This window comes from Helobdella robusta, assembly GCF_000326865.2.
Source record: "Helobdella robusta unplaced genomic scaffold HELROscaffold_2, whole genome shotgun sequence".
NCBI lineage: Eukaryota > Metazoa > Annelida > Clitellata > Rhynchobdellida > Glossiphoniidae > Helobdella > Helobdella robusta.
Window position 1 is genome coordinate 3,205,457 of NW_008704083.1, and position 12,289 is coordinate 3,217,745.

General features: G+C 31.1%; 1 protein-coding gene across 1 annotated transcript; it reads right to left on the reverse strand.

Moving 5' to 3' along the window:
• Positions 1 to 9,093: 9,093 nt before the first annotated feature.
• Positions 9,094 to 11,060, reverse strand: HELRODRAFT_160245 (hypothetical protein; the record flags this gene model as incomplete). Its single annotated transcript, XM_009017229.1, has 2 exons — positions 9,094 to 9,705; positions 10,986 to 11,060. The coding sequence occupies 2 exons, from the start codon at positions 11,058 to 11,060 to the stop codon at positions 9,094 to 9,096; spliced, it is 687 nt and encodes a 228-aa protein (XP_009015477.1).
• Positions 11,061 to 12,289: the final 1,229 nt, after the last annotated feature.

Consider the following 12,289-nt stretch of genomic DNA (forward strand, 5'->3'; position numbering starts at 1 on the left):
TAAATTTTCAAACATGGACATTTCAACGTAAAATACGATGCCGATTTTTGCTTTATTTTGATTTGATTCAAAATTTAAAAACAACGAAAACTTTGAGCAAATTGTAGAAACTCGTGATAAAAACTTAGAAATAGAAAATAATATAAATGTTAGCACAAACGATAATAATCAACCAAATCAAATTTCGAGTAGATATTACAATTATATATTAATTATTATTATTAGTAGTAATTAAATAATATAATTAAATAATTAATAGAATTAATACATGTAACTATTTATTATTTTAATTTTATTTATTTATTTTTTAAGATGTGTATCTGATATTTTTATTGAATGGAATATTCTGATACGGGCTTATGGGTTTTATTACCAGCGCTTATAAATATATATCTTATTTTATTTTAATTACAATATTTCAATAATTTTATTTAGCTCAGTGTAAACAAGAATTCAAACATAAAGTTATTAAACTATTTATAAGAGTACAACGGTCAAATACAACTTAGTTAAAAAAGACTGCAGAAACACTAAACAGGTTTTTGATTTGTTTTAAATTAATTTATTGATAAATGTTTATGTTTTTAATATTGCGGTATGTTTATTTAAAACGCTGTATCGTTGTCGTAATATAAATCAAACTCGTGAATTTTCAGTTCATCCAAAAATTTTAAAGTTAAAATCCCACTGAGTCCCGTCCCATCAGCAAGTTGGTTCGCTTCATTGAGAGCTGACTTCGTTTGAGTGCCTTCCTTCTATGCGTCGCAACAACAAAAATCACTACCCCTTAAAAATAATGTGCTGCTTGCTTGTGTGTACATGCAGTTGTGTATGTGTGTACATGCAGTTGTGTATGTGTGTACATGCAGTTGTGTGTGTACATGCAGTTGTATGTTTACATGTAGTTGTGTGTTTGTGTGTGTGTGTGTGTGTGTAAATGCAGTTGTGTGTGTATATGCAGTTGTGTATGTGTACATGCAGTTGTGTGTAAATGCAATTGTGTGTGTATGTGTACGTGCAGTTGTGTGTGTGTGTGTACGTGCAGTTGTGTGTGCGTGTGTACGTGCAGTTGTGTGTGCGTGTACGTGCTGTTGAGTGTGTGTGGAATTGAGATGTGTGGACCAGATTGTCAGTTTGGTGTTACACAAAAGTTTAGTTTGCAAAGAAGTAAAAATGTATAAGAACGAAAATAATACAATGCAATATCTTCAGTGAAAATCAAAACACAGCCAAATGAATCCAGAACAGAAGATTGATATAATGTATTGTGAATTTTTTCATCCGGAGTAACGAGGATGCTTGAGAAATTACAGAAGTGTCAAAGGTTCCCAGCTAGTGACATCTGCTATCTACGCATAAAAATAACTCCGCTCAATCAACGCTCTCCCAGTGGAATGGAAAGTATAACTGGAGTGACGTCACGTTGCTTTTTAAGGTAAGAAGAATTTTTCGGTCATGTTTTTTACATGGTGGGAACAATTTTGTGGTCATGTTGCTTTATATAGAGGAACATTTTTGTGGTCACGTGCACATTGTTTCATATGGTAAGACCCTTCTTATGGTCATGTTGTTAAATATATGGTAGGAACAACTTTGTGGTCATAATAATAATGTTTTGACTACATTTTGAACGTCAAATATTAAAATCAACAGTCATGGCGTCGAATTTTTATAATAGACAACGCTAAGTAACTTCATTCGAAAAAAGACAAAACTTTTCAGATTGATTGAGATAAAAACTTTTGTTATATTAAAAAATAAAATTTTGTCCGCTCCTCTTGTGAATCTAACATCACCGACTGAATGAACCCCGTCTGCGCCGACCATATTGCGCCATTAAGTTTGCGTCTCTTTATATTAAAGTTGACACGCGCGCTCACATCAAAAGTGGATGCGGTGGTGAGGTTTTTCAAGTTGCGGTTGTGGTGGTTGTTTTTGTGTGTTCGACTGTTCTTGCATTTCGTTTTGTGTGTTTGCGTTAGTATCCATGTTCGTGTGTGAGAATTTGTCCTTTTGTGTGTATGTATGTATGTATGTACGTGTATCTGTGTTTGTGATTGTGTGTGTGTGAGTGAGTGAGTGAGTGAGTGAGTGAGTGAGTGAGTGAGTGAGTGAGTGAGTGAGTGAGTGAGTGAGTGAGTGAGTGAGTGAGTGAGTGAGTGAGTGAGTGAGTGAGTGAGTGAGTGAGTGAGTGAGTGAGTGAGTGAGTGAGTGAGTGAGTGAGTGAGTGAGTGAGTGAGTGAGTGAGTGAGTGAGTGTATTTGTTTGTTTTGATCACATAAAAATTCGACACCATACGATGAAACATTTATGATATTAATTTTCATTCTCAACTTTCATTCATTTTATAAACATAAAATTTTTAAAGGATGGATAATAAATTTTTCTCATCGAATTTCAAAAGTTTCTATATACGTGATATTAAAAGTTATAATATACACTGTTTTAATATTATTTAACCTTCGCGTGTAGCTATAATAGCTGCTACACTATACTATACACGTTGTTTAAATAAATAAGTTAAGAGTGTAACTGCTCTACAAAACCATACTATGGTGTCTATAATCATTTTGAAAAAGTATTTTAAATATTATTTAACTACGAAAAACCTTTAAAAAATTTTTTCATGAGATAATAAAATTTTCCACTATTATCACAAGCAAAAGTAACAAATAAATATTTAAATTTGGATGAAAAATAATAATTAAGGGTATGAATGTTCAACGAACCTCTGGAACCTTGAAGCCACCAGTTCATTCATTTCTAAATCATCAATACCCATGTCCTCGTTCTCATCTGTGACGTTTCAAAATTAAAAACCTCATTCAATAAGTATATTTTTGAGTATTTTGTGAAAGAGAAGCTTGAAAGTTTAAATCAAAGCTTTGAGTGAAATTTGCGCGTTATCATTAATTATTATCTTCAATTAAGGAAATCACCATATTTATATAATTTTATAATTTAGAACATTATTGATTCTATTAAACGATGTTTCTACAACACGATTCTACCTAATGTTAAATGTTTTTTGAAGATGTTACAACAAAATCCCAAAAGTAATTTAACCCAGACAGACGAAAAAAACCACGAATCGCGTTCTGGCGAAGTGCCTGCGACATCAATCCGTGGACCATCACGAGTCTTCGCTTTTACAGCACGTTAAAATATATGATATCCTTATTGTGTTTCTTAATAACTAAAGCATTTTCTGGTCTATTTTTGGTGAATTCTGTCAAGCATTTTTTCACATGCTAACTGTAATACAATTTGGCTCTTAATGAATTGTTTGGTATTTTTCTTGAGTTTTTTCCAATGAAAACGTTCATTATCCTCTTGAAGTTTCCACGCTGTTAAAATTTTTCTTTTTTTTTATAACAAATCATTCCCATTTTGGTAATAGCTAGTTTAAAAATATATAACTGATCCTATATAGGATATATTTATATTTTATAATGACATCCTGGGAATTTGAACATTAGAAATTGAATTCTAAATTTTCAATTAAAAAAACATAATTTTTCCTAGTTTGATAGATTGGTCTTTTCGTATTTGTGTTTTTGCACGGGCAGCCTTCAAGATACAAAATAATTTTCCGATCTATTTCAAATCTATAAACTTTGGCTCTTTATAAAGTTCATTAAAATTTGTCATCAAAGTTGTTTAAAAACTTTCTATGCAGTTTTTTTCCATTCATTTTTTAAACTTGAGTTTCTGTTAAATATGCAAATCCTCATAAGTCTTTATCAACCTGGAATAAAAAAACTTGCCTTTTCTCGACGATTCTACTTTTTTCCATCTTGTTACTTCTTTTGTTTTATCTAGGATTGATTATTGTAACTCGCTCTACTATGGTCTTCCTGATTCTACACTCTATTCTTTAAGGAAAGCTTTTAACTATGCTGCATGTCTAGTTGCTCCGTGCCCCTATCTTTTTTCATGTATCTCCTTATCTTGTTCTCTTGCACAAACTAAGTGATTGTTTGGTTTCAATTGCTGGACTGACAATTAATTACATTTCAGAAAACCTTCGGTATGACAACCATTAGTTACGCAAGATCATTCGGGATATTTTAAATAAGTCAATGTTGTTTAAATAAAGCTGGATTGTTTTATATTTGTCATAAAACTGTGTAAAAAATTTTGTTTGATTCATTTAGTTTGCAAAAATTTCATTTACTCTTTCATTCGTTCATTCATTTATTTCTTTATTATTTCAATTGTGTGCTTAGACGCATAGCAATAAAATTATTTTCTAGCAAAATGAACAAGAATAAAAACTTTATGGCAGAGAAATAAAAAGCTCCAGATAATTGAAATCATCTGAAAAATAAAAAGTTCTAGATAATTGAAATCATATGATGTGCCTCGCTTGAAACACGAGATATTTGTTTTTAATTGATATCTCGCCATTGAGGCTTTATTTGCTCACGTATTTCCTAATTTCCTTCGAATCTTGCAATTATTATTTTTATTATTTTTGTTTTTATTATTATTATTATTATTCATTTTTTCTTTTTCGTTGCGTTATAATAAATAGTAATTAAATAAAATCTATTAAATAACTAATTACCTCGTTTCAAACGCGTTTACATTATAACTGTGTTCTATGTATCACTTTAGTAATAATAATGTATGTTTATTTAAAATCATCTTAACGGCCCGCCACCTCACTACAAATGTAGATTTTGCTTCATTAACTGGGTTCATTTTGTGAAATTGCTGCTCCTGAACTTTTGAAAATGATTTTTCAATTAACTAAGCATATTAGTTGAACTAATAAAAGATAAATTAACAACTCCTTCTTGCTAGCCATCCATCGATTATTTCTTATCAGCAGTTGTTATGGCAGGTTATAAAACTGCAAAAGCTCCCAAAAAATCAATTTATTTTAATATTTCACTATTTTTCACAAACTTTATGATCAAATAAACAATTTTCAGTTGAGTGACCAAAATATGAAAATGATATGTTCTCGGTGACTAGTAGAAAGAAGGTTGCTACAAATTCGTTGGAGATATTCCGAGTCTGTTGTGAAACGTTTATTTGATTGTAGATTAGAGTTGTGTCATTAATGGACAGATCTCCGTCTAAGTTAAATATCGCCGCTGAATTGCTGAAAAAGACGCTGTAAATATTTGCCAATGGTAATTTAATCCTATTTTTGGGTAGGGTTGCCAATGATATATCGATATTTACAAAACATCAAATAAACCGATGTCAACACCGATATTTTATGAACGACGTCTCCGGTATATATCGATAGTCGAACTCTCAAAAACATCGACAACCAAATTTTGGTCCGTTGAACTCTCACGAAACATACCAACATGTAACGAACCACCGATGTTTCAAGAAGGATATTGCATCTCTATGCAGACCTCTGGCACTTGCCACTCTCAGAGCGCATGTACATCGCTTGCATGTAATATATTATACCAATAAATAAATCTTGAAAATCTTTACAAAACAAAACAATGTGTATCTTCAAATTTGTAAGCGCTGTAAAAAGAAATTCAAATTTTTCCTTTTCTTCAGACTTAAACTATGACTATTTGCACCTAGGATGTTTCGCCAGACAAGCAACGACATTTACAGAGGACCTAGTAATTTATACCATACGCAGCGGTAATTTTAATTACTATCGACTAAGTATAAAAAAATATTTCGCGGTATTTTATTGCGGATCTTTTGAATTTTCATAACGTCGCCGTGGTTCCTTGGTTGGTATTTACTTTAGAAAATGCCTCTTATGTTCATGAAATAATTTTTTTTATTCGTATCTTATAGTAACTGTCTTACTTATTAAATTGTTGCTCATATGCAGTTGTTTGATAAACGAATATTTTCGTTGCTTTCACACGCAAGTCGCCGACCTGAGTATCCACTTTACAAATTTTCAGAAATGTTGACAAATTAAATCACTCGCTGATAACGATTGACAGTATATTTAAATTTTTACATTATAAAAAGAATGCCAATCTTATTTTTATATTTTCAACAAAATAAGGTTGACAAATAAATAAACATTACCTTTAACATAACTGGCGGATGTTGGTGAGTTGATCGTGACAACGGCAACGGCAACGACCATCATGCAAATTATCACATTTCTTACGGACATCTTGCTTTTATAGAGCTATGCAATTCACAGAGGCTTTTACTGAATGAATTTTATGCAGAGGTGTGTGTGTAATCTTTAAATTAAATAATAAATGCACGAACTTTAAATTAAATAATAAATAAACAAACTTTAAATAATAAATTAAATTAAAAAAACACGCTGAACGACTGGTTAAGTATTCTTGCGAGTTACAATAATAACCTATGAAAATTCTCGTTGAAAACTTTTGGATGGATAAATTTTTTTCCTCGCCTACCCGAAGTTTTTATAATTATTTTCATTTTTTATTCAACTTGAAAATTTATATAAAATATTGAAAAAAATATTTTGCGTTGAGACTCATTTCCTACATATTTCTCTGGATACACCACCGCTATGTTTCACTTTTGAATGAATCTTAGTCAATTTTTTTGTTAACTTTAACGGCATTTCAGCTCCCACAATGGTGCTATAATGTGCCTTGTTGACATTGACCTTTATTTAATAATTTATTTCAGTAAATGTTTTTTATTTTTATTTTACTGGTGAATTTTGTTATAAAATTTTGTTTATATATCAGTGAATTTTTGAATGAAAATCAATAATTTTTATTTATCGGATGACAAAAACAGCATTTATTCTCAATGGAACAAACCAATCAACATTTGAAACCGCGTTGGAAATACTACAAGCAAAGAATGTGGCACGTTTTTTAATATCGCAGCGACCAACCTCACATACCACGATGCAAATTTCGGCGAGTTAACTTCATTAAAATACTTCGAATTATTATTTTTTTAAAACTTGTTAATTTAAATGTGAATAATTAAATGTATGATCCGAAAATTATTCATTTAATTACGCTTGCATGATAAACTTAAAAAGCTTGAAAAAGTGAAAACTAAATAATAGAGGCAATTCTAGACTGTTGAAAATCTACATATTATTATTTAATCTATGCTCGCATATTTTATGCTTTTATTTATTTGATTCAATTTTAAAGAATAAAAATAAAACAAAATTATATATATATATATAATTTAAATAATTAAAAAATAAAAGACATAGATAAATTTAAAAAACCCTTACTTGTCTAGGCGTTTGAAGGGAAGGTTCTGACGATATAAAACTGAGTTTGTCAATGGACTCGCTATTTATTCTCTGGCCTCCCATGTATTTATGTTCTGTGCATCATTTTATGCAGCCATGTTGCATGTTGTATGTTGCGTGTTATATGTTGCAGCTGGATGTTGCCTGTTATATGTTGTCATGTTGGATGTTTTGTGCTGTGTGTTACGTGTTATATACTAAATGTTATATGTTGCGTGTTGCATGTTGTACCTTGGAAGTTGCACGTAGGATGTTGCATGTTGTTTTTTCATTTTGCATGTTGAGTGCGTATGTTGCATGTTGTGTGTCGCATATTGTGTATTGCGTGTTGCATAAGGTTCTGCATGGAATAAACAGTTTGATCGCGATCAATCAATCATCAATCAATTAGCTTATAAAGCGCTATTTCCGCGATGTTCAACAGCGCTCCTCAATGAATTTTGAAAACAGATGGGTCTTGAGATCCGCTCTGAACTTCGCAAGTGATGGAGAAGTAGTCAGAGAAGTAGTTAGAGAGTTCCAGAGAAAAGGACCAGAAAAAGCAAAAGCAGATTTGGCAAAAGAGTGTTTAACACGAGTTAAGAAAAAGCGAGAAGAAGAAGGCGATCGTAAACCGGGGCGTTTAGATTCAATTAATATATTTGATAAATACTTAGGAAATAATTTAGATTGAGACTTATACATGAACGTGCAAATTTTAAAAATTATTCTATATTTTATAGGTAGCCAGTGCAAGAGAACAAGATATGGAGATAGATGAGAAAAGAAAGGGGCACGAGCAACTAGACCATCAGCAGAGTTAAAAGCTTTACTTAAAGGTATAGATTTATTAAAACAAATTAATTAAAACTTAGAAGGATTAAGTTTAAGACACATAGAGTCAGACCAAGCGATAATTGAAGGAAGACATAGAAATAGGTTATGAAGAACACTATTGAGATTAGATGGAGGAAAAGAAGTATAAATGTAAGAATCATCAGCATATAGTTGACTAGAGAAAGAAAAGTTATTAATAATACGAGGTAGTTCAGAAGTATAGAGTATAAATAGAAGAGGGCCAAGGATAGAACCCTGAGGTACCCCGAAAGTAAGAGTAGAGGAGTTAGAAGTAGAATTATTGAGAACAACAGAAGAAAAACGATTACAGAGATAAGAAGAAAACCAAGTTAGAAATGAATCAGTAATATTAAAAGAAAGATGCAGCAGTCTATGCTACTTTCCAATTTCATTTACATTTTTAAAATGTGGCTAAATAATGCTGACGTCATCGGCGGGTTTAAAGGAGGCTGAAAAGCCATACCCCCCTTCCCCATTATCAACAGCCGACAATCATTTTGTTTTAATATTTGAAAATGTAGTCAACCTCACCATATATCGTTTTACAGTTAATTTTTAGTTTTTATGAATTAAAACACAGTTTATATAAATTAAAACACAGTTTTTATAAAACAATTTTTATAAGTAAACGCTATTTTAAATAGAAAAATTGACCAAAAATGCGACAATGCTAAAACAAAAGTCGCTAAGAATTTCCAGTTGCTGACCTCCGTGAAACCTTGGACCTCTTTGTTGAGGTTGTCTGGATCCACTCTTGGCTGAAGTTCAAAGTATTTTATATGTGCCATTTTTATACTCAATATACAAAAATGTATATATTTTTTTCAAAAATATTTTAATTCTAAACATACATGCACATAAAAATTCATCATGAAAAGTTCGATTACGAAATTCAACAAAATTGAAAAAACATTTAAATTTAACAAAACTTTTGTATCATAAAACACAAATTTGACTTGTATGAGATCTTTGACGTGAATAATTTCACATTTAAAAGTGAAGGTAACGTAAGGAAAGAGACTTATATTCTCCTAAAAATTATTTTATCATGAAAAGTAACAAAAATCCACTTCATCCTCACGCTTCAGCTGACGGAAACATTCCCTCATGCTAACATTTCTGTTAAAAACTGTTAAAACAAAAAATTGTTTTACACTTTTTAAAATAAAGAATAAATTAAAATATCGTGTAATATTGTTGTTGTTGATGTAATTGTTATTGTTGATGTAATTGTTGTTGTTGTTGATGTAATTGTTATTGTTGATGTAATTGTTGTTGTTGTTGATGTAATTGTTGTTGTTGTTAATGTAATTGTTGTTGTTGTTGATGTAATTGTTGTTGTTGTTAATGTAATTGTTGTTGTTGTTGATGTAATTGTTGTTGTTGTTAATGTAATTGTTGTTGTTGTTGATGTAATTGTTGTTGTTGTTAATGTAATTGTTGTTGTTGTTGATGTAATTGTTGTTGTTGTTGACGCTGACGCTGACGTCATTCACGTCGTATTTCGTGCTGTTTGTGAAGCAACTGTAATAGGCTTTGCCGCCTTGATAGAATAACAAAGCGCATCCGATCTCGAACTTCATGTTGAGTTCACGTTGTAGTTTGTTGTTGTCACCAAAAATTCGCGTCAGCTTTTTTGTGATATATTCAATACACATCTTTCAATTCATTTTAAATACCAGCTTAATTTAACAAATTAATTTTTTTTTAAATAATTGTTTGGGTAGTTTTGAAACCATCTAATTTTGTGTGATATCTCAGCAGCGGGGGATATAAATGGCTGACCGTGGGTCCAGTGCCCCGGCCGTTGTGAGCAGTTTTTTATTAAATCAGTAAAACTCATTATTTCAACCGAAAAAGTGCCCTTTTGACGAAAAAATGATGTGATAAGGGAAAAAAGATCGTCAGCCACAAATGTTGGCTCTCCCGTCAAAATATCTTTAAATAGGACATTCAGGCGTATAAGAACACAAAGAAGAGAGTGCCAACACCTGCTTACACTCGCACCACCACGCCTCATACAAATTAATATTGTTTAAAAATCCATCTACATCTATTTTAACTATTTAAAGTATGAAAATAATTTCGCAAACATTTTCATTGTTCACTCTTTTTATTTTGCATCGGTCCTAATTGGATTCGCAGTATTCACACAAAGCGTAATTTTTTAAAAATTTATCATGAAAAATGATTTGTTTTTTTTCTAAAGTTTTTGAAAAGATCTATCAAAAAATTTCATGAACTTAAAAATACATCGGTGAATAGATTCAGTTTAATAATATCGACCACTGAACAGGTAAAAAACCATTGATTGAAAAATAGAATTATACCATCAGAGAAATTTTAAAAAATTTATGACAACTCTTTTGAAGTATTCAATAGCCCAACCCATTATTCCGATTTGATTATTAAATCTTAACACAATCTAATCCTAATGTAGATCTTCCTCACTATTTTCACCTTACATTTAATCATTCGGTTGCTTAATTACTTATTGCTATGAGGATTTTGTAAATATTTTTGCAACATTAATAGTTTAAATAAATTTAAATTGACGCTTTTAGCATAAACTTAGAATAGTTTTTGATACTATCACTAAAGAACATCTTTAGAAATACGAAAAATTGAAAAAAATCATTTACAAAAAACTGTTAAAAGTTATAAACAGGTAAAAACGTCTGAAAAGAAAGTGTAACATCATTTCGGTTTCGATATAAATTATTCTTTCAAAGATATAAAAATAATTTCAAGTAATATTTTATTATGTTTTTTTACATAGACTTCCACGTCCATTTCCATTCACACACTCCTAAAAAGCGAAACATCAAAATCATCGTGAGACATTCAGCGACTGTTGCAAGTTTCATAGAAAAGTCTTTATCTTCTCTTTGCTAAAGGAGAAGATGTTCAAAAACAAAATCTCTTTGTTCAATCTGACAGTTTCAAACTCATCTCTGATTTTAGATTCTTTTCTAAAATTACTTTCTAAACAGTCTTTGCAATTAAACTGCATTTTCACACCCAGTAGCATTTAAAAATAAATTATCTTCATTTACATTATAAGTTTATTTTGGCAGTCAATTATTTGTTCAGAAATTGAAGCTCTAAAATAAACCTAAAAAGTTTATCCTTCCAGCTTGTTATGATGACTTTCGCGAATTGAAATCATAATTTCGAAATCAAAAAATATGTTTCTTTGACAATCTGCCGTGTTCTTATTTAGACTAACGTGGAGAGGCCACAATTTTTTGCAATTCTCTTTTATATACAGATACACCGAAACACAAACAAGGAAGGCATGGCGACCTCGGTGTTAGCCATGCGGTATTGGATACTTTCCGGGCCCGGACACTCGTTCATTCAAACAAACACTAAGTCTGAAAAATACATAGAAAGATTAGAAAATATCGAGGTCGTCATTACTTGGTTCATAGGAGTAGACCAAATAGTTTGAGCATTGATCTAAGCGACTATCTAAGCGTTAACTATATAAACTAAAATCGAAATTTTTATTACTGCATTACACTATAGTACTTTTGTATGCCCTATCGCAGAGCAACAAAATCTGTGAGCCCGAAAGATATAAAGAAAGATTACAAAATATCAAGGTCGCCAGACATCGTCCACTTTTTGCAGAGGCGGAAAAACATTTGAAGGCTACAGTGACAATAATAACAGATTTTGAATGATCAAACACACACACGACAATCATAACAGATTTTGAATGATTAAACACACACATACACATATTTCACATTAATTTTGGATATAATTGCAATCGCTGTCAATATTTTATAAATCAAACCACACGTCGTTTATCCCACTGAAGCGCTCAAATTGTAACCACTCAGCTCTGCCGTTTTCAGAATTATTTATATCCAAGCAAAAAATTGATGCAACAAACAGTGGCCTAAATATTAGAGGTTTGTCGAACCTGTAATAGAATAAAAAAAATTGAAATCTTCTGTCTAATCAATATTGAATTTAATAATTTTTATCATACTTAAAAAATTAAAGCTTTTGTGTTCTCTAAATATTAAATCGGTTGCCTCCTAGTTTGCCAAGGTGTGAGTCGGCACAGACTGGTTTTGGATTCACCAGCAGCACCCAAATACTGTTATAACACTGGCGCACTAAAACCGTTTATAAAGAATACAAACAATTATTTCGACATCAAACGTTTAATTGATGAGATTCTTTTCTAAAATTGTAATCTTACAAAAAATCAGGTTTCTATTTTTG